Source organism: Rhinatrema bivittatum, chromosome 4 (assembly GCF_901001135.1).
Source record: "Rhinatrema bivittatum chromosome 4, aRhiBiv1.1, whole genome shotgun sequence".
NCBI classification, from domain to species: domain Eukaryota; kingdom Metazoa; phylum Chordata; class Amphibia; order Gymnophiona; family Rhinatrematidae; genus Rhinatrema; species Rhinatrema bivittatum.
The window spans coordinates 23,889,542-23,911,575 of NC_042618.1; the positions used below are offsets into that span (position 1 = coordinate 23,889,542).

General features: G+C 49.4%; 1 protein-coding gene across 1 annotated transcript in view; it reads left to right on the top strand.

Moving 5' to 3' along the window:
- Positions 1 to 930: 930 nt before the first annotated feature.
- CCDC197 (coiled-coil domain containing 197) overlaps positions 931 to 22,034 on the top strand; it is a 46,522-nt gene continuing 25,418 nt past the window's right edge. The window contains exons 1-4 of the mRNA XM_029597864.1: positions 931 to 1,348; positions 9,647 to 9,692; positions 10,508 to 10,684; positions 19,984 to 20,141. Of these exons, the coding sequence (XP_029453724.1) occupies positions 1,242 to 1,348; positions 9,647 to 9,692; positions 10,508 to 10,684; positions 19,984 to 20,141 (488 nt within the window). The 5' untranslated portion in view covers positions 931 to 1,241. The remainder of the gene's footprint in view (positions 1,349 to 9,646; positions 9,693 to 10,507; positions 10,685 to 19,983; positions 20,142 to 22,034) is intronic.

A 22,034-nucleotide genomic window follows, 5' to 3' on the forward strand; every position in this document is an offset into this window, starting at 1 on the left:
TTACATTTGCTATCCTCCAGTCTTCAGGTACAATGGATGATTTTAATGATAAGTTACACATTTTTACTAATAGGTCTGAAATTTCATTTTTTAGTTCCTTCAGAACTCTGGGGTGTATACCATCCGGTCCAGGTGATTTACTACTCTTCAGTTTGTCAATCAGGCCTACCACATCTTCTAGGTTCACCGTGATTTGATTCAGTCCATCTGAATCATTACCCATGAAAACCTTCTCCATTACGGGTACCTCCCCAACATCCTCTTCAGTAAACACCGAAGCAAGAAATCATTTAATCTTTCCGCGATGGCCTTATCTTCTCTAAGTGCCCCTTTAACCCCTCGATCATCTAACGGTCCAACTGACTCCCTCACAGGCTTTCTGCTTCGGATATATTTAAAAAAGTTTTTACTGTGAGTTTTTGCCTCTACAGCCAACTTCTTTTCAAATTCTCTCTTAGCCTGTCTTATCAATGTCTTACATTTAACTTGCCAATGTTTATGCTTTATCCTATTTTCTTCTGTTGGATCCTTCTTCCAATTTTTGAATGAAGATCTTTTGGCTAAAATAGCTTCTTTCACCTCCCCTTTTAACCATGCCAGTAATCGTTTTGCCTTCTTTCCACCTTTCTTAATGTGTGGAATACATCTGGACTGTGCTTCTAGAATGGTATTTTTTAACAATGACTCTGGAAATGCAGGGCTGGACAGGGGGCAGCAGCAGGGGGGAGGTCTTAGCAGGTCCAGCGTGGATCCTGTCCCCTGCGTCTTTTTCTGGCCATCTGCTCGGCTCCGCAAAAGAAGGCTCTTCACTGGCTGAAAAGCAATTAAAACAGGAGGCTGCGCCTTGCTTGCAGCGTCGTAGCCTCAGGCACCCCTAGTAACTTTCTCTGGCGCCGGCAAAGGGGGCGGGGAGGGAAGTCGCTGTGGCAACGTGAAGGCGATTGGCCAGAATGCTCCGGCCCGGGTCACCGTTGCCATGACAACAGAACACTGACCGGCAGTCCGCCTGCAGCGCGCGGGACAGTGGCAGGCTGCGCTCCGCTTCCCTTTGTAGAGATCCAAGTCCCCGTACGCCAGAGATTGCTCTCACGGCTGGAAACGCCGGTGCCTCCGCCCTGCGATCCCTTTCTTTCCGGGCTGATCTCGGGCACTCCGATCTCCCAAGTTCGCGGACGCGGTCTTGACCTGCCGAGACTTTGCAGAAAAAGTTGACAGCGGCTTTGCTGACTTCTAGCTTCGCTATGAGCGGAGGAGACGCTTTAGGGCTCGGGTACTCCGATTCCCGCTACTGTCTGCAGATAAAAAACCCGAAGAGAAACGTCTTTGTGACGCAGTTGGAAGAAGGAAGGTAAGGTTCTCACGTGCTTGGGATCTGCCTGCCCTGCTTCATCGATAAATAATGAAAAAACAATCGCATGTCAGATTGCTTTTAAGCTCTGTCATCATACTGCAAGAGCCTAAAATGAATTTCCTTCTGCGATCAGATTAGAACAATGTAAAACTTTCATTCGGGGCTTGCGGGCGGATTCTTAAGTTTCCTCCCCACCTCTGTGGGGAGGAAACTTCCCAGGACTGAGAGATTCCAAGGCTTGGAGCCCCCCCATCTGTTCCTCACCTCTCCAGTCCTGAGGGGCTGCCCCTCTCCCTCGGTCCTTTTACCTCTTCCTTCTTGATCTCCATGGCTCACTCTTACATCTCCTCTTCCTGCTGGTCACTAGTGGCCCTGGGTTGAGCTGGGGATCAGTAGTACTGACCCCCTCAACTTTTCCATGTTGCTGCAACATTTGTTTGTTGGGCCAGCGGCCCTTTAAGGCGATGGCGGTCTTTTGAGCTTGTGGCTGCCATCACATTCTTTTGACCCGTGGTGTCTGGCTGCAAGACAAAAAGAACCCGCCACATAGACTTGATGATTTTTCTGGGGAGGGGGCCCCACTATCGCGGTAACTACCCCCTGTGAAAATACATTGTAGCTTAGAGGCTCTAGGCTTTAGTTAGGTGCCTGGTGCTGAAAATCAGGGTTAAGCACCTAACTTTTTGCCCTGCCCTAACTCCGCCCTTGTAGACACCCACTTTTTAGGCCCCTAAATTTTGGTTCTTAATGAAAGTAAGAGCCTAAATTTAGGGTCTCAGCCCTAGTAAATTTTGAAAAGGGCCAATTTAGGACCCTAATTCCCATAATTAGGCACCTAAACCCTTTGAACATTTACCTCATAGTTTACATTGTAGCTAATATCTTTCGGTCGGTATTTGATGGTGGGCTCAATATTGAAAAGCTAGCTGGGTATCTAAATTAGCCAGATAGACATATCTGGCTAACGTAGATGGGATATTCAGCAGTCTTATCCGTCTAATTTTAGACCTGTTAATTTATCCGGCTAAGTAGCGCTGTCCTGATCCACCATTGACTGGCTATCTAGTGGCTGCTGAATAGAACCGGATATTCAGTGGCCCGCTAGAAAGACAGATATTGGGCCCAGTATTATTAGCTTAAGTGACTTGGAGTAAGATTTAAGAGAAGTCATTTTGATGCCAGATCTCATAAATTCAGACTGCACCTCTGTTTGGTTGAGCATCGTTAACAATGATTCCCTCAGTGCTTCTCCAAATCTTTTATAAAATGAATAGGGAAGCCATCCGGACCTGAACTCTTCCTGGTATTAAGGATGCTTATCACAGTCACCATCTCCCTCAAATTGCATGGGTCCTCAGAAAAGGCTGTTTTCTTTTGCATTCATTGATTAATTTAATTCTTTGCATTAATTTCTTGAAAGATTTTGTTGTGAGGGTGGACCCTTGGCTCGAGGTAGTGTTGGCGCAACCACCGGTCCCCACCTTCGGGAGGCGAGGCCGGACGGTCAGTAGGAACTTTGCCACTATCAGCCCACGTTCCCTGCAGGTTGAGCCCTTGGGTGGCGGGGCCGGCTGGTCTTAGGTGGGCCTCTACATGGATGATCCCGTGTGGCATGGCCAGACGAGGCGGACGGCAACCAGGAGCCGGTGGTCCAAGGCAGGCAGCAGAAGACGTGGCCAGGGAGCAATCTGGGTCAAGAGTCAAGGTCCGTCTGAGGGCAGAGGAACAAAGGAACAGGAACTGGAATGCTGGAACTGGAGCTGGGAATCCGGAGCAGGAACTGGAGATGGGTACAGGCACAGGAATGCAGGAACAGGAACAGCAACTCAGGAACTCTGGCAGACGAAGTGAGGAGACCTGTTGCCAAGGCCGCAGATGTCATCACTAGGGGCCGCGGGAGCTTTTCCTGCTGCGGCCCCTTTAAATCCCTGACAGAGGTACACGCGCCTAGGGTTGAGCAGGATGACCGGAAGTTGGCAGAACCTTGACAATGCCTGCCCGCCGCGGCCAAGATGAGGAGGGCCGAGGTCAGGGCCCAGTGCCACAAGGTTGGAGCTGCCGACCTGTGGCCGGGAACTGTAATAGTACCCCTTTACAGCCCCTCCCTGGAGGTCTGGGCTTACCGGGATAAGAAGCGTGGAACTGTCTCAGAAGTTCCTTTTATCCAGCATATGGGCAGCTGGCTCCCACAAATTTTCTTCGGGGCCATAACCCTCTCAAGAGAGGAGGTGCTCCCATTTTTGGCCTCTCTTCCGGAAATCAAGGACTTCACGTAGCTGGTAGGTAGGGGCTAGATCCAAAGTGAGCAGAGGAGGTTCGGGAGGTTTGCGTGAAGGCCACGATAGGATCAGGGGTTTGAGTAGTGACACATGAAATGTGGTGTGGATCCTTAAGGAAGGCGGAAGGCAGAGCTCGTATGATACTGGTTCAACGCATCTGGTGACTGAGAAAGGCCCGATAAACTTTGGAGCCAGGCACTGAGAGGGTAGTTTCAAGCATATGTGGTTGTGCTTAGCCACATTTTATCTCTAGGATGGAACACCGGGGCTGGTCTTCGATGGGCGTCAGTCAATCTTTTGGCATGGTTGGCAGCCTCTTGGAGCATCTTGGAAGTGCTGGTCCACACTGCATGGAGAGCCTGGGCGGTGGCTTGGGAAGCAGGGGAAGAGGACAGTCGCATAGGCAGAGATGGTTGAGGCTGTCGGCCGTAAACAATAGAGAAAGGTGAGGCTCCAGTGGATTCACTGGAGCGTGGGAATTATGAGAAAATTCCACCCCGGGTAGGAGCTGAGACCAATTGTTCTGCTCCTCATTGGAGAATGCTCTCAGGAAAGTCTTCAATGAGCAGTTGGTACGCTTTGCCTGGCCATTCACCTGGGGATGATATGCGGTGGTTAGACATAGCTTCACCCCGAACTTTTGACAGAGGGCCAGCCAGTACCGGGCTACGAACTGGGGCCTGCAGTAGGAGGTGATGTATTTAGGCAGGCAGTGTAGCTGGAACACATGGATGAAGAAAAGGCGGGCAAGTTCGGAAGCAGAGAGCAGAGCAGGAAGAGGAACAAAATGGGCCATCTTTGAAAAACGGTCCATGATTACCCAAATCGTTGTATGGCCATTGGAGTTGGGAAAGTCCATTACGAAGTCCATGGAGACATGAACCCAAGGTGCCTTCGGGACGGGTAATGGTTGGAGAAGTCTCCACAGCCGTCCCATTGGGGCCTTCTGTTGGGCACATGTGGGGTCCTGGATCATATTCAGCCACTAGTAATAACGTTGGAATAGGCTTAGGGTGTGAGCATACCCGGGATGTCTGGTGATTCAGGAGTTGTGAGCCCAGTGCAAGACCTTCTCGCGGAGCCTGTGGGGAACTACCATCTTCCCGACAGGCACCAGGGTGGATGCGAGCAGATGGATGCGTGCTGGGGCGATGATGTGCTGTGCGGTATCTGGCATGTCTTCTGGTTCAAAGGAGTGCGAAAGCACGTCTGCATGTAAATTCTTCTCTCCTGGGCAATACTTAAGGTCGAAGTCGAACCGTGAGAAGAAGAGCGACCAATGGGCCTGTCTGGCGTTGAGATGCTGGGCCTGTTTGAGATGCTCGAGGTTCTTATGGTCGGTATAAATAACAAACCGATGTTGGGCTCCCTCGAGCCAGGGACGCCACTCCTCCAAGGCCAACTTGTTGGCGAGTAGTTCGTGGTTGCCAACACTGTAGTGGCTCTCAGTGGGCGAGAAGTGTGGAGTTTGCCCTTGGAGGAGCACTGGCTGAGGATGGCTCCAAGCCCCACAGAGGAAGCATCCACCTCAATGACGAACAGTCAACTGGGATCAGGGTGTTGCAGGCATGGCTTCTTAAGGCCTCCTTGAGGGCCTTAAAGGCCGAGATAGACTTGGGGTTCCAATTCTTAGGGTCCACACCCTTCCGTGTTAAGGCAGTGAGGGGTGCTGGGATGACGGAGTAGTTGGCGATGAACTGGCGATATTAATTGGCGAACCCCAGGAAGCGCTGGAGTGCGCATAAGCTGGACGGTTGAGGCCAGTCCCAGATAGACTGGAGTTGTCTGGGGTCCAAGGTGAAGCCGTTCTTGGATCTATGTAGCCAAGGAAGGGTAGACTCTGCTTCTCAAACACACGTTTATCTAATTTGGCATACAGGTGAGCGTCACGAAGACGCTGGAGAACTTGGCACATGACCAGACGGTGCATCTGTAGGTCTTGGGAGTAGATCAGGATATTGTCCAGATAAACGAGAACTTTATTATACAGGAGATCCCGGAATATTTCATTCATCATTCGCTAGAAGACCGCCGGGGCATTGCAAACGCCGAAGAGCATCACGAGATACTCATAATGCCTGTCCCTGGTATTGAAGGTGGTCTTCCAGACGTTCGAAGGACGAATCTGGACTAAGTTGTAGGCGCCTCTCAAGTCTAGTTTGGAGAAGATGGTGACGCCCTGCAGGCTGTCAGATAGCTCATTTATTAACGGTAGCGGGTATATATCCTTGCAGGTGATGGCGTTAAAGCCTCTGTAGTCAATACAGGGGCATAAGGACCCATCTTTCTTAGTTACGAAAAAGAAGCCTGCCCCTTCGGGCGAAGAAGAGGGCCTGATAAAGCTCTTGGCCAGGTTTTCCTTAATGTACTCGGCCATCGCCTTGGTTTCGGGAACCAAGAGTGGGTAAACTCTGCACTAGGGGGCGAGGTCTCTGGCAGATGTTCTATGGCGCAGTCAAACTTCTGGAGAGGTGACAGGATGTTGGCCATCTGTTTAGAGAACACATCGGAGTAATCTGCACATGGAGCTGGGACTCCGGGGATCGTCGTGAACAACGGGAGAGACAGGGAGACCTCCACAGGCTTGATGGGTTTCAGGCAGGACCCCGACAGTGAGGGCCCCATGCTGAGAGTTTCAGAGTGGCCCAGTTGAACTGTGGGGAATGGCGTTGGAGCCAAGGAAGGCCCAGAACCAACAGATGGATGGACTTCTCCAAAATGTAGAATTCGATTTCCTCATGGTGGAGGGCTCCAACCTGCAGCTGAATTGGTGCGGAGACCCGCGAGATTCTTCCTGGCAGGGGGTCCCCGTGCATAGAGGCAATGGTTAAGGGAACCTCGAGCGGCTTGATGGGAATATGCAGGTGGTGTGCCAGGTTTTCCCACAGGAAATTCCCGCCAGTCCCTGAATCGACCAGGGCTAAGGTTGGGCAAGAGCAGGAACCGCAGGTGAGCTTCACTGGAGGGAGAGTTGGAGGGCCAGGTTGGCTGTGCTTAGGGTCAGGACCCCTACTGGCCGACTAGGTCGAGTAATCCCTCCAGGGAGTCTGGTAACTCGTGGGCTGTGAGTTTGTCCTTCAGTTGCGTGGACAAGCCATCCAGAAAGATGGAACGGAGGCAATCCTCCTGCCAACCCAACTCCGTGGCCAGCATGCGAAACTCGATGATGTAGTCGTTGAGAGATCACCAGCCCTGGCGGAGGTACAGGGGGTCATAGCTGGCATTCACAGACCTCTCCGGGTCATCAAAAGTCCTCCGAAATTCTGCGACAAAGCGAAGCAGGTCATGGAGAAGGGCATCCAAATGCTCCCATAGCGAGGAGGCCCAGGATAGAAACTTACCCTCGAATCGCGAGAGGATGAAGGTTATCTTGGTCATCTCATCCGGGAAGACGGCGGCCTGCAGGTAAAGTGCATATAGCACTGATTTATAAACTCTCAGCATAGCTTTGGGTCACCATTGAGTAGAGCAGGTGCCTGTAGCGAAACGGATGGCCTTTGTGGTGCTGGCTGGACGTAGGTGCTGGTGCGGCGGCTGGAGCAGGACCAGAGTCCAAGCGAGCATTGAGTCGCTCAATGGAAGCCGCCAAAACCTCGATATATTGCCGCTTCTGCTGGATCTTGAGGGCCAGGCCCAAAATGGCCTGCAGGGCGGATGCCTCAGCCAGGTCCATGGCCGTGATAACCTGTTGCGAGCGTGGACCTTTGGCCCGAGGTGGTGTTGGCACTGTCTGTAGGGGAGACCCCCATAGGTCCCCACCGTCGGGAGGCAAAGCCAGACGGGAAGCAGAGGCAGCAGGAACTTTACCACACCAGCCCACGTTCCCCACAGGTTGAGCCCTTGGGTGCCGGGGCCGGCTGGTCTTAGGTGAACCTCTGTGTGGATGATCCGGTGTGGCATGGCCAGATGAGGCGGACGGCAACCAGGAACCAGTGGTCTGAGGCAGGTGGCAGAAGACATGGTCAGAATCGGTCCAGAGGTCAGAGGCAGCAGAAGACGTGGTCAGGCCCAGTCCAGAGGTCAGAGGTAGCAGAAAACGTGGTCAGAATCGGTCCAGAGGTCAGAGGCAGCAGAAGACGTGGTCAGGCCCAGTCCAGAGGTCAGAGGCAGCAGAAGATGTGGTCAGGTCCAGTCCAGGGATCAGAGGCAGGCGGCAGAAGACGTGGTCAGGGAGCAATCCGGGTCAAGAGCCAAGGTCCGTCCGAGAGAACAGAAACTGGAGCTGTGAATCTGGAGCAGGAGCAGGAACTGGAGACGGGTACAGGCACAGGAACGCAGGAACAGGAAAGGCAACTCATGAACTCATGAACAGGAAACCTGTTGCCAAGGCAAGCTCTGACTGTCAGAGCTTGCCTTATATACCCCGGGCCACTGACGTCATAACTAGAGGCCGCGGGAGCTTTTCCCGCTGTGGCCCCTTTAAATCCCCGACAGAGGTGTGCACGCCTAGGAGCAGGGGCTGAGGAAGAAGGCGGTGTGGTTGGCGCGGCGGCCTTCTCCCGCCGTTGATGGGAGGCGAGGACGGAAGACTGTCCCGGGTTGAGCAGGATGGCCGGCAGACGGCGGAACCACGACGGCAGCTGCCCGCCACGGCTGAGGTGAAGAGGGCCGAGGGCGGGGCCTGGCGCCGGGAGGTAGGGGCTGCCGTCCTGCGGCCGGGAATTGTAACAGATATTATATAAATCTCCTACTTCATGCAAGTTTTTAATAATATTCATGGAAAAAAATAGTTTATTCTCATTGAGTCTGCTATGATTAGGAGGACAATTTTCAAACAGCTCGTCAGGGGCAGTCTGTGGGCACTTTGTACCCTCAGACCTTGTACCTAATTTTCAAAGGGGAAAGTACATGCATTTGTTCTCTTTGAAAACTGCCCATTGGAGCAAAGAACCTGCTTTTTCTTCAGGGAAGGTTTTTGCTGGGAAACAGCCTGCATAGGTTGAAAATCCAATCTGTGTGCACGTACTTTTACGGTCCCACCCTTAGCACACCCCCGGGATCATCTTGCCTCAGTTCAGCCAAAAGTGTGTGTGCGCCATCGAGCCCTGCACATGTTTTTAGCCGGACTGAGTGAGCCCAGTTTTCAGACAGCCAGGTTACCAGGTAAATGGCTGTTTATCTGGGAGAGTGGTTTGACAATTATCCTCTTTAAATCTTTTAGATATTTCTGTTTGCTTCCTCTGTTTTTTTTATCAACTGTAGAAGTAGCGGGACACTCTTATACCCTCACTCAGTCTCCTTTCTGCCATTTCTCCGCTACCAAATCCTTCTCAGTCGATTTGCTATCGGAGAAATCTAATATTCATTTCTGTGCTATGTGTTCTTTTGGCCTGGATACATGTAGCTATTTATAACTCAAACTAATTAACTTTGTCCAAATAACTTTTGTTGGCAGCTTGATCTGAGGTTATATCCACTCTTGTGTGGTGCTTTCTGCCCCACACAGGGTTGTCAGCGTGGTATCCAGGTTGCTGTTTAATGTAACTGTGAATATTAGGAATAATCTTGTCTCTGGGTTACTCGCCCTCCGTGCTGTTGGATCATTTTGTTCGGTGGATGACACCTTTTGCATAACGTTTGTTGGAAGCCGAGCCTTTATTTCTGGTATCCGATAGGCAACTAAAGTCCCCACTTATTATAATGTTATCAGTGCGTGAGCAGTGGGCTATTTTAAATGCCAGTTTTGTGAAAGTCTTTTTTATTAATAGTAGATCTCACATAACATATTCCCAGTGGATGAATACCTGCCTTTTGTGTGTGCTTTATTCTGCTACAGTCACTGCCACTAGAAGGTAGGCTCAGGACCTGGATTATTGCTATCATTACTATTCATTTTTACATTTTGGGGCTCCTCCAGGATTTTGCTGCCAGCTGAGAGGTCTGCGTTAGTCATTTGTCAGTCCTTGAACGTATTGTGATATGTATATATAAACGCGGACCTATGAGAAATGCCGATTACTTGAGTAGAGAGAAATACCTTGTTACGAAGGGTTAATTCTGTCCTTGCTTTTTACAGGGATGAAGAAGAAGGCGATGTCACCCGGATCCCTATCATAAGAGAGGTTAGAGGTGTACTGTACCTTTGTCTGACCGTTCACGTCAAGTTCCAGGTTCCAGCACCGGGGCTTGTGTCTAGTGAAGGAAACGGGGATCACATTCCATGCGAGGATCTCCCGCGGCCGTTCCACTGAGCATTGACATAACTGTGATGTAGACTGATTGACCATTCTTTGCTCTCTTAACCTCTGTAGAGTGAATATTGGTTTTGCCTGAATGGCTGTCTAATGTTCCGTCTTTACAAAGTGAAGCGGACAGAGGGAAGTGGTGGCTTAGCACAGAGAGGACACCGTGCAGCAGGGCTCCTAGACCGGCCTGAGAACGCACGGTCTGTGACCTCGCAGATTGCCAGATTTTAAGACCCTGCGCGTCCGCTCTAAACCTCATAGTTCCTGCTGCAGAATAGAACTCAATGACCCTCTCATTAAGGAAGGAAAAAAAACAACCCTGAATTCCAGGCTCCAACTGGAAGTAGAAACCAGCTTTTTTTTTATTGGGGATAGGAAATTCCAAGAAGACTTGATTTAAATGTGGGAAAACGGGGGAAAAAGACAACGCTGCCCATTTATTATCATTGTGTAGTGATACGTTATCGATTCTCGAATACTCAGATAGTCACAGTAAGAAAGGGTAATGTGTTGGGCCCAGAACCAAAGCAAAGCAACATGATGAGGGTATTTGCTTTGGCTCTTTTAGCCTAGACTGATGCAGTTATTCGACGAAGGAAATGAAAGGTGGAACGAATCTGGGGTTTGTCTGCTTTTTTTTTTTTTTAAACATTATTTTTAACCAATTAAAAAGTATCTGTTTTTTTTCTGAGACTGCCAGCAAGATTCTGGAGACGGGAGCTAACACGTTGCAACATACCTTGGTGCTGAAGAAACAGGTTGAGTTCGACCACGTCAGCGCTCAGCTTGTGGCCAAGCGGCAAGAGTTTACAGAACGGATGGGAGCCTTGGAGAGGAAAAGGGCCGAATTCCTCAAATGCCAAGAGGAGGTAAGAGGCACCGCTCCCACTCCCTGACAGAAAGCTGGCTCTCAAGCCAAGGTTCTCTCTGGTTCTCAAGGTAACTGAACAATGGAACTACAGACAAGGTAACCAAGGCCATAGGCCAAGCGAATATACATACAGACTACTGCGACTTAACATTTCTGTAGTGCTACACGACATAGGCAGCACTATAAAAACAACACACACAAAAAACGGTCCCTGCTCAATAGAGCTTACAGTCTAAGACAAACATTTTTATTTATTTTATTTATTTATTTATTTAAGGTTTTTCTATACCGGCATTCATGATAAGATCATATCATGCCGGTTTACATATAACAGGGGGTGCAAAAACTGTTCTTTTAACAAGTGCAACGGAAGCAAAAGTTACAATAAAACAAGGTTGTAGAACTGGGAGAGGAAGGAAATAAGGATAGTAGCGTAAAAATTTACAGAGGTAACTTATTTACATTGTGCAGTGATGTCTCTTTATGGATATTAACATTGTGCAGTGAGGTCTCTTTATGGATATTAACATTGTGCAGTGAGGTCTCTCAATGGATATTTGGCTCCGGAAAGGCTTGCCTGAATAGCCAAGTCTTAAGTTTTTTTTTGAATGTTGGTAAGCAGGGTTCAAGTCTAAGGTCCGGTGGTAAGGTATTCCAAAGAGAGGGGCCCGCTGTAGAAAAGGCCCGGTCTCTGAGTGCCTTATGGAGTGTAGATTTAGTTGGAGGAACGGTCAGGGAGCCTTTGTAGGCGTCTCTGATAGGTCTGGATGATGAGTGCATTCTGAGGGGGATTTGGAGGTTGAGAGGGGCCTGTGAGTGGATGGATTTGTGGATGATGGTGATGGACTTGTGTAGGATTCTGTAGTGTATTGGCAGCCAGTGAAGATTAGATAGAATTGGCGAGATGTGGTCTCTTCTTCTGGAATTTGTCAGAATTCTGGCTGCCGCGTTCTGTAGCATCTGAAGTGGTTTTATGTATGAGGCTGGGAGACCTAGCAATATTGAATTGCAGTAGTCCATCTTGGAGAAAATTACTGATTGCAAGACTGTTCTGAAGTCATGAAAGTGTAGTAGTGGTTTCATTCTCTTGATTACCTGCAGCTTGTAGAAGCAGTTCCTGGTTGTATTGTTTATAAATGCTTTTAGGTTCAGGTGTTTGTCTATTACTACCCCTAGGTCTCTTGCATGTGTAGCAATGGTGTTAACTGTTGCAGAGTGTGGGGAGTTGCTATTTTCAGGGGAGATGAGGAGGAGTTCTGTTTTGGCCGAGTTTAGAATCAGGTTTAGGTTAGCGAGGAGTTGGTTGATCTCTTGTAGGCAGTTTTCCCAGTATTTGAGGGTTTTAGAGATGGTTTCTTTGATGGGTATCAAGATTTGTACGTCGTCGGCGTATAAGAAATGTTTTAGTTGTAGGTTGGTTAACAGTTGGCATAGAGGAAGAAGGTATATGTTGAAAAGGGTTGGGGATAGTGAGGAGCCTTGAGGAACTCCTTGTGAGGAATTGTAGCGGGGAGATTCTTTATTATTGATTTTAACTTTGTAGCCTCTGTTACAGAGGAAAGACTTGAACCAAGTGTAAGCAGAGCCTGTAATTCCAATGTCTGAAAGGCGGTTGAGGAGGGTGGCATGATTGACCGTATCGAAGGCTGCCGACAAGTCCAGTAGAATTAGTAGGAACGATTGTCCTTTGTCCAAGCCCATACAGGACATGAGACTTGGGGCGTACAACTCATGAGTACTCGTTGCAGAGATCCTGAAAACCAAATCTTTTGAGGACCAGGGTTGAGAACCACTGAGTTAAGGCAAAGAGTTACCTGCCCAAAGCGTGTCTGGTTTTACAGAAAAATTGATTTCTGTTGTTCGTCACTGATTCTGAATTAGAAAATACTTTATAGCATCCTGAATACATTCCTCACACCTTAGACAGAAGACAGATCCCCTGGGTTGGCATGTCTGTATGAACTGGCCTGATGAAGATCTCTAGTAGCTTGTTGGTGTTGGGGGAATTTTGGCATCTTTTCAGGCAGCGATTCCCTTTTTATTGAATTGGCAGAAAGATCACATTCCCTGTACGTACCCGGATCAGTCCAGACTCCTGGGTTTTGCCTCCCCTCCAGCAGATGGAGACAGAGAAGTTTTCACAAACTCTGCCCTTTACCCTGAGGTGCCACCCACAGTCCGTCAGTATTCCTCTGTCTCCAGCCGATGGTGGAGGTGCAAAACCTACAGTCTGATCTGATTGGGGAAAAAAAAAAAGGATGCTGGGAAGTTGAACTTGTTCAGGAGTTAGGTATTTGGACAGAGAGGATTTGTTTGTTTATTTAGCATTTTTTATATACCGAGGTATAGCAGAGTTGCCTTCACTCCGGTTTACATACAGAAAAACATGTTACATAGAACGATGTAACAAACATTGTTTATTTTAAAGTTAGACTTTCAAAAAAAAAAAAAAGGTAAAATAGGAGGAGTTTGATTGTTTCAGCCGCCCCGAGGGTTGTGAGGTCCTGAGGGGACCATCCTCTCTGTTGTTACCGGCAGCTGCTGGTAGGGGCTGAGGGCCCTAATACCCGGTGAGTGCAGCTCTGGGGGTGATACCGGGGAGCCCGGCTCACTCCCCCCAGAAGGAGCAGGACCTGCGAACGCCTGCTGTGACAGCCTTTTGGTAAAAAAAAACCCCAAAAAAAGTTTTCTGTTTTTCTGTGTTTTTTAATATTTTCGCTGCTTTTCTGCCGTTCGTTGTGTGCTCGTTGGAGATGCCCTGGAGCGCGGTTTGCCGCGCTTGCGGCTCGGCCCGCGTGCGCCTCTCTCAAGACTGGCTGTGCTCCTGTTGCATCCCCGGGGGGAGGGACCCTCCGTTTGTGTTCAGGGTGCTTGGCAAGCGGCGCGCACAGCCCCAGCGGGGACAGTGGCTTGTGCAGCTGATCTGTTCCTGCTGAGCACAGGAACGGACGCCATTTTGGACAACTTTAGGGATGCCACGAGGGCCACGATGGGGGAGGGGATTCTACCTCCCATTCTATCCCTTCAACTGCGGGCCTCCGGGAGAACAGAAATGGCAGACCAGGGCATCACAGACACGGAGGATATCCCTGAGGGGGCTCTAGACTCCTCCTCTTCCTCTTCCTTTTCGTCTGAGTTCATTCTCCTGATGCATAAGGCATTTAAAGCTAAGAAAGCTGGCAAAAAGCAGTCTGAGGAGAACTTGGTCAGCGGACGTTTCGTCGAAGGCTCAGCTCGGCTCCTTGCCCTTTAAGAGTAAGCTGCTGTTTGGACAGCAGCTGGAGGATATGTTTCAGCCGGAGAAAATAAGGTGAACAGGCTGCCAGAGGATCGTCCCAGGTCGCGGGGCTCCTTTTCTGCTAGGCCTCATTTTCGGGGAAATCGGAAATTTCGCCCGTCCAGATCTTCCGGTCCTGCCTTTTGTCCAGGCGCTAACAGACAGCAGTCTTGGTCTCAGTCCTTTCGAGGCCGCCGGTTCGGTAGGCCTGGTAATGCCCAAGCTTCCCCTGGCGCCAAGTCCTTGCAACGAGATGCGGCTGGTCCGTTCTTCAGGGCCAGTTGTGGGGGGCAGACTATTCTTTTTTTACGAGGAATGGGCCAAGGTGACGTTGGACCAGTGGGTCCTAACAGTGATAAGACACACTTATGCATTAGATTTTGTACGCCGTCCGCAGGACACATGTCTGGTTTCTCCGTGCGCGTACCAAGAAAAACGAAAGGCAGTACACTAGACGTTGCAGCGCCTTCTAGAGCTGGGGGCCATTACTCCGGTTCCGTTGGCAGAGCAGCGAAAAGGCCGATGTTCGTGGTTCCCAAAAAGGAGGGGACTTTCCGGCCCATCCTGGATTTAAAGGGAGTCAACAGACACCTTTGGGTTCCTCGTTTCTGCATGGAGACTCTGCGGTCAGTTAGTGCCTCTGTAAGAAAAGGAGAGTTTCTGGCATCACTGGACCTGATGGAGGCATATCTACATATCGGCATATAGAAAGCCCACCAGCGGTTCCTCCAGTTTTTCTTCCTGGGGCAGCATTATCAATTCTGAGCTCTCCCGTTCGGACTTGCCACCACCCCCAGGACATTCACCAAGATAATGGTGGTGGTGGCAGCGCATGTTCGCAGGGAAGGATTGTTGGTCCATCTTTAACTGGACGACTGGTTGATTCGAGTCAAATCCGAGGAACTTTGTCAGGCGGCGGTTCACAGAGTGCTGCAGCTGTTGAGATCGCTCGGGTGGGAGATCAACTTGGCCAAGGACCACCTAATTCCCTCTCAGTCCTTGGAGTTTCTGGGGGCACTCTTCGACATGCAGCAAGGGAAAGTTTTTCTTACGACAGACCGCATTGCCAAGCTGCAGGGTCAGGTTTGGACCTATTGGCCAAACGCCTTCCCAGAGTGTGGGATTATCTGCGGGTCTTGGGATCCATAACTTCCACCCTGGAGCTCATGCCATGGGCCTTTGCGCATATGCATCCTTTACAGTCGGCATTGCTTTCCAGGTGGAATCCGGTCTCCGAACAGTTTCATCTGCCACTGCCACTTCCGGAGTCGACGAGGGCCAGTCTCGAGTTGTGGCTCTGCTCGGACAACTTAGAACGGACGCCAGTCTCTCCAGCTGGGGAGCAGTATGTCTACGCAGCTCGGTGCAGGGGCAATGGTCTCCACAAGAGTCTCAGTGGTCCATCAACTGGCTGGAGACCAGAGCGGTATTCCTGGCTTTGCAGGCGTTCCTTCCTCTGATTCAGGGAACATCAGTCCTTGTTCTGTCCGACAATGCGACCACGGTGGCGTATATCAGTCGCCAAGGAGGGACCAGAAATTGGCCAGTGGCGGAGGAAGCTCAGAGACTGATATGCTGGGTGGAGCAGCATTTGTCCCGCATCGCGGCATCCCACATAGCGAGCATCGAGAATATGCAGGCAGACTTTCTCAGTTGGAACCGCCTCGACCCCGGAGAGTGGGACTTGGCAGACGAGGCCTTTCGGCTCATTTGCGACAAATGGGGCATTCCCTGCCTGATCTGATGGCGACGTTCAAGAATGCCAAGGCCCCACGGTTTTTCAGCAGGTGCAGGGAGAGAGGGGCCGAGGGCATGATGCTTTAGTGCTCCCCTGGCAGTCCGACGTGCTACTCTATGTGTTTCCTCCATGGCCGCTCATCGGAAAGATACTCCATCGCATAGAGCTTCACCCAGTGGAGGTGATCTTGATAGCCCTGGAGTGGCCGAGGCGGCCATGGTTTGCGGACCTGCTCAACCTAGCCGTGACGGACCCTCTACGTCTGCAGGACGTCCTGGCTCTCCTTCGCAAAGGACCTGTCTGTTTGGAAGAGGCGGATCACTTTTGTCTAGCGGCATGGCTTTTGAGAGGTGCCGTTTGAAAAACAAGGGATATTCGGATGCGGTGGTCGCTACCCTTTTAAGGTCACGCAAGCCATCCATGTCCTTAGTTTACGTCAGGGTGTAGAAGGTTTTTGAAGCTTGGTGCGTGGAATGGGATGTAGACCCACTCTGGGCGTCGCTGGCTGACATTTTGTGTTTTCTACAAGCTGGACTGGCTAAAGGGTTGTCTTGTAGTTCCCTGAAGGTCCAAGTGGCAGCCCTTGGTTGTTTCCGGGGTTCCATTCACGGCTTGTCATTGGCGATGCATCCGGATGTGGCGCATTTCCTTCGAGGAGCGAAGCACTTGCAATCTCCGATCTGACCGCCTTGTCCTTCGTGGAGTCTGAATTTAGTCCTTACAGTTCTGTGTGGTCCGCCCTTTGAGCCATTGAAGAGGGCAACTCTGAAGGATCTCACTTTTAAGGTGGTATTTCTGGTAGCTATTTCGTCGGCCCGGAGGGTGTCAGAACTTCAGGCGTTGTCTTGTAGGGAGCCCATCCTGCGGATCTCTGAGTCAGGTATTTCTTTGCGTATGGTCCTGTCATTTCTTCCGAAGGTGGTTTCTTACTTTCACTTGAATCAGTCGGTGGAGCTTCCATCGTTTGTGGATTTGGATCGTGTGGATCCTCTCGTGCGAGACTTGCGGAAATTGGATGTTCGTAGGGTGTTACTGCAGTACTTGGAGGTTATGAACGCTTTTCGTTTATCAGACCATCTTTTCATGCTGTGGAGTGGTCCAAAAAGAGGCAATTTGGCTTCTAAGAGTACGATAGCTTGTTGGCTGAAGGAGGCTATAAGCTCAGTTTATTTATGCGTGAGAAGCCCTCACCGGTGGATCTTAGAGCGCATTCTACTCAGGCACAGGCAGCGTCCTGGGCAGAATGTCAACACATTTCACCTCGAAATTTGCAGAGCAGCTACGTGGAAGTCTTAACACACTTTCTCGAGGCATTACCGGCTGCATATCCAAACTCTGGATTCCGGGGGATTTGGAGAAGGAGTGCTCTCTGGGTCCCACCCTAGGTAAGATAGCTCTGGTACATCCCAGGAGTCTGGACTGATCCGGGTACGTACAGGGAAAGGAAAATTTGTTCTTACCTGATAATTTTCGTTCCTGTAGTACCACGGATCAGTCCAGAGTCCCGCCCATTGTCAGCATCATGGCAATTGAGAGTCCGCTCGTGCAGTATGTTCCTTTTCAATTTCGGTTCTGCAGATCAATTTGTTCACAGTGTTTGTTTGGGTTCTAGGCCCTTTTGGGGGTTAGTGAGCCAGTTTGGAGTTTACAGTTATTTTGTTAGATGGTTTTGATCCATTCTGCTTTGTTACTGAGAAATACTGACGGACTGTGGGTGGCACCTCATGGTAAAGGGCAGAGTTTGTGAAAACTTCTCTGTCTCCATCTGCTGGAGGGGAGGCAAAACCCAGGAGTCTGGACTAATCAGTGGTACTACAGGAATGAAAATTATCAGGTAAGAACCAATCTTCCTTTGGTCCACCTTCAGATGTTAAATGACATTAGCATGAACCGCTGCAATAAAACTCGTGCTAAATTTTTTTTTTACGGTGTGTACATTAGCAATTATGGAATGCATGATAAAGTGTCACTTGGCATGCAGTGCACTAAATCTTTTAGCATATGTGCTGAAAAATAACCAGAATGGTGCACATGTGCTGTTATCATGCACCTTAATGGCCGCTGCCCCGCCATTCAGAAAATTGCGCACATGTGCTAAACAGAACATACTCGGTCCTCTTTTCTTCATTGCTCCGCCTCCTTGCTTAAAAACTATGAGGCCAATATTCAGTGGGCCGTTTAGTGGACAAGTTAACTTTAGCTGGATAACTTGTCCAGTACATTCAGCGGAATAAACATTACCTAATTACCTTATTACCTAAGTAATGCTGGAAGTGGCCGGGATTGCAGAGCACAGAGATCCCGGCAAGGGCAAGGGGGTCACATTTAAAGGTAAGGGCTGGGTGTCAGCCTGGGGTAGGGGAGGGAGGGGAGGCCATTTAAAGATTTTGAAGCAGGGAGGAAGGGGGAAGGCCCGGGCCCGGTCTATATAGCCCTTCTTTCAGTAACTTCATGGAGCTCGCTCTCAAATTTGTGGGATGGCCCTTTATTTTATACAGTGATGCCGTTGCGCCTTACACATTCTGTAGTGTACTACATTGTTAGAAAAAAACACCCCGTGGCAGCCTTGTGTTTGGAAATACTTTGGACTGTCGTTCTCTCCCTGTGCTTCATCTCTACCCCGTCCTGCTCTCCACATCTCCCATAATTCCTTTTGCAGCAGCCATACCCCTCCCGTCGTAGCCCCCCCCCCTCCAGTGCATTCCAGGCCCGACACATCCATCCTATTGAGGTCAGGGAGGGAAATCTGCCACCTCTCACTGCAGAGGACACTGGCACTCCCACCGTCCCCTCTCTGCGAGCATCCTGTTAGGTTTGGGCTAGTCGAGTAGTGAACTGCGTGGGCAATCTCAAGTTATTAGGAGGGCAGGCTTCGCTGTTGCGAGCTCCGGCTGAAGCTGGAACAGATGGGGGGGGGGGGGGGGGGGGAGCTCAGACTGCAGCTGCCGTAGGGATCCAGACCAGTAGGGTGTGAGAGCTCTGCAGCAGGACCGACAGAGTGTGGGGGCTTTCAGAAGACCTCATTGCTCCTGTTCTTTCCTCTTTGCGGCGTGTATAGCAGTTTTTGATCACCGGTTGTCATGTCATACTGTTTTATTTGAAAAGTCATTTTTGTGTTGTAAGTAAATGTGGTATTGTGTCGGACGTTTACAAAAACCAGTGTGTATTGGAATCTTTTCTATAGAGAAGTGCAGGGAGCTGTGTTCTAGCTCAAAGGCCTGTGGGTAAATCTTTATAGTGTCATCTTATACATCTGGTCCATCTGCAATCCCCGGTGCTGGCTGTTAGCTGAGCCCTTTACATAGTGTAAGGAGTTAACACCTGATCCAGGGCAAGTTTTCAACATTTAGCTTTTAGAGGTGCACAGTAAATAGTACATGGATGAGGGCTTACCTCACTATTTACTGTGTACTCTATAAAACTTAATTTGCATACAGCATTCTCTCATTTTCATGCAGGTACACACTAACTTTCTCATATACTTGCTAACTTCCTCTGGCTCCAGTTTAGCATGCATGCCAGGGTCTTCATGCAGAGCACGCTACCCTGGGCGCATGCTTGAACGGCCGTCGTGTGGATGCTGAACTTTAATGCAGAACTTCCATAATGTCGCTATTTCATTGTAAGCGGCAGCCCACAATAAAACTAAGCCACTGGACGCTGTACCTCAGCTTGCTGTGTTTTATAGGGGCGGTCCTGGAATGTTGTATGTGCATTGTACTCACGTACCCTGCACGCTACTCCTTATTTGTTTGAGGCCTTTTTCCCCAAGTTCCTCCCTCCTCCTTGGCTTCTCTTCTCTCCCCCGCCCTAACGTCTCTTTCAATGCTGCTGCTGGTCGCCTGACACTGCCTGTCTGCTTTTCTGCAAACTGTTATCTGGGTGCCTGCACAGGACTAAGCCTTGCCACTCAAAGGGCTCCCCGTTCCCCTAAAAGCCAAAAGCGTGCTCCTGTAACATAAATACCATCATCCTCTCTTGTTTGCTTGAGATTTCCACTTTGTACAGTTGGAACTGTAAATGGGGGAATGCTCTCTGTGGTTTTTAGACATGGGATATGCACCATCTCTGATACGGAAAATGTGATTGCATGACCTAATGCTCACCGTCTAGAAATTGGGTCCTTGTTAAGTGTCATTTCTACCTTGGATGAAGTAAAGGGTGGAAAGCAGGATTAAGAGTTTGCCCTCTTCCTGCGAGGTAGTACAACAGTTTTTTCAAGTTGCGATTTCAAGTGTATGTGGCCAGCAAGCTATCAAGCATGAATTTTTGTTTTTGTCAGTACAAGGAAAGAGCTTTAAAGTTTGACAAGTTCCTTAAGGATAACGATGCAAAGAGAAGACGGGCCCTGCAGAAACACCAGAGCGAAGTCAAACAGAACCAGAGTAAACAGGAGGAGATAAATGGACTCATCCAGCAGCTGGAGGAGCTCAAGGTCAGGTGCGTGTCCAGCTCACTAAGCGTGCGTTAAAAATGCAAGCCTGGCCCCCCTTCAGAGAACCGGGATAATTCTAGACGTTGAAGAGGGCGTGGAGGAGTTGAATCTTAATCCCAAATGTGCCCGATAGCTTGCTGTTGTTGGTCGATTACCCGGGACTGGATTAAGAATTGTCTGTGTTTAATTTTAGCATTAAACTCATTGCAATATTTGCTGACTTGAAGCAGTACTGGAGGCTGTACTCAGATTGTTACCAGCGGGTGGGAACGTAACTGGCACGGGGGTGGAAATCTGCCACTGCGGCCCACGCTTGGTTCGTGCTTCGATATGAGAGCTGGCTGTGAAGGGTTTGAATGAAAGCGGACCCTGTTTGTACAAGAAAAACCACCTGCTTCTCTTTGGTGCCTGGGGGGAGGGGAGGGCGTTTCCACCATCTGGTTAACGTTGCTAATTTTATCATTTTAAATTTAATGGGGCGAGAGGGAGACATGAATGCCTAAAATCTTTGGACTGGAGATTGTTCCAAATATTCAGCCATTGAATCCATTCTTTTTTTTTTTTTTGTAATTTAAAGTTTATTAACACATCCATAAATTATGTTACAGACATTGGAACCAAAGCCAGCATCCTAACAACATGGACATCATGTACAAGATTATATATGCTAGATGCTAAAAGTGTCCATCGACCAAGAACCGTAAAATTGTATGGAATATAGTAGAATACACTGAAAATGCGCAACATGAAATAACAGTCAATAACATGCAGTAAATGCAGTAATTGTAGCTCAGTGCCCTGTAGATTGTGGCGGCATCCGCCTACTGTATACGCCCCTGGGTGTGTACTTAACTTCCCGAAAGTTCCTCCTCCCCCCTGAATATTACATTGCATGCTAAGGCTACTGCTGTGCACACGTACATTAATACCGCACGAACTGAAGTACGCGAAATTAGCAATGTGTAAGGAGCAAGGTACCAGAATACCAGGACACATAGAGAAAACACATGGTAAGGTAAACTGCATGGCCCACCCCACACATGGCACCCCCCTAAGATGGAGAGTACAGTCCCGAAAGGGGCACCACTATAGGGAGCCACAAAAGGCAATACTAGATATCCATTAAGATGAGGACTGAGTGTCCAGTGTAGCCTTCCATTGGATATAAGGCTGCCAGACGTTTTCAGAACCGTGAAGGCGGGCATTGCGGATGGCAGTCTGCTTTCCCATGTAAAATAGTTTATCCAGACGAGAGCGAATTTGGCGCAAAGAAGGGGGTGTCTGTCCTTCTCCACCAAAGTGCCATTTCACATTTAACAGCTACAAATACTTGCTGTATCCACCTTTGGTAGTCCAAGGAGCCTGCCTCGAAGGGGGCACCTAACAAGCAGGCTCTGGGCTCATTGGGAGGGTTGATATTGGATATCTGATGAATTAATCCATGGACAGTCGTCCACAATTGTTTAATATTTGGGCATTCCCACCACATGTGCAGGAAGGTCCCGACCTGCCCGCACCCTTTTCAGCAGAAATTAGACTTCCCCGCGTACATTTTACTCAGTCTATCCGGTGTTAAGTACCAACGGTATAAGACCTTGTACCTGTTTTCTTTAATAACTGTTGAGACTGAACTCCTCCTGCTAGTAGTACAGAAAATGTGGTCCCACTCCTCTGCCTCAAGGCTGCCTCCCAGATCACGTTCCCACGCTTTCTGAGAAGCTGCCTTGCCTTGAAAGGTCCCCTTAATAATAGTGAGAATTCTAGGGATAGGTTTGGCCACCCAGGTAGTGACGGAGCACACATTTTCAAAGAGGGTTTTCCCCTTCAGGAGTTCAGACTTTATGTGAGCGGTGGCAAAGTAGTGAACTACTTGATTGTACGCAAAGAGATCAGTGTCG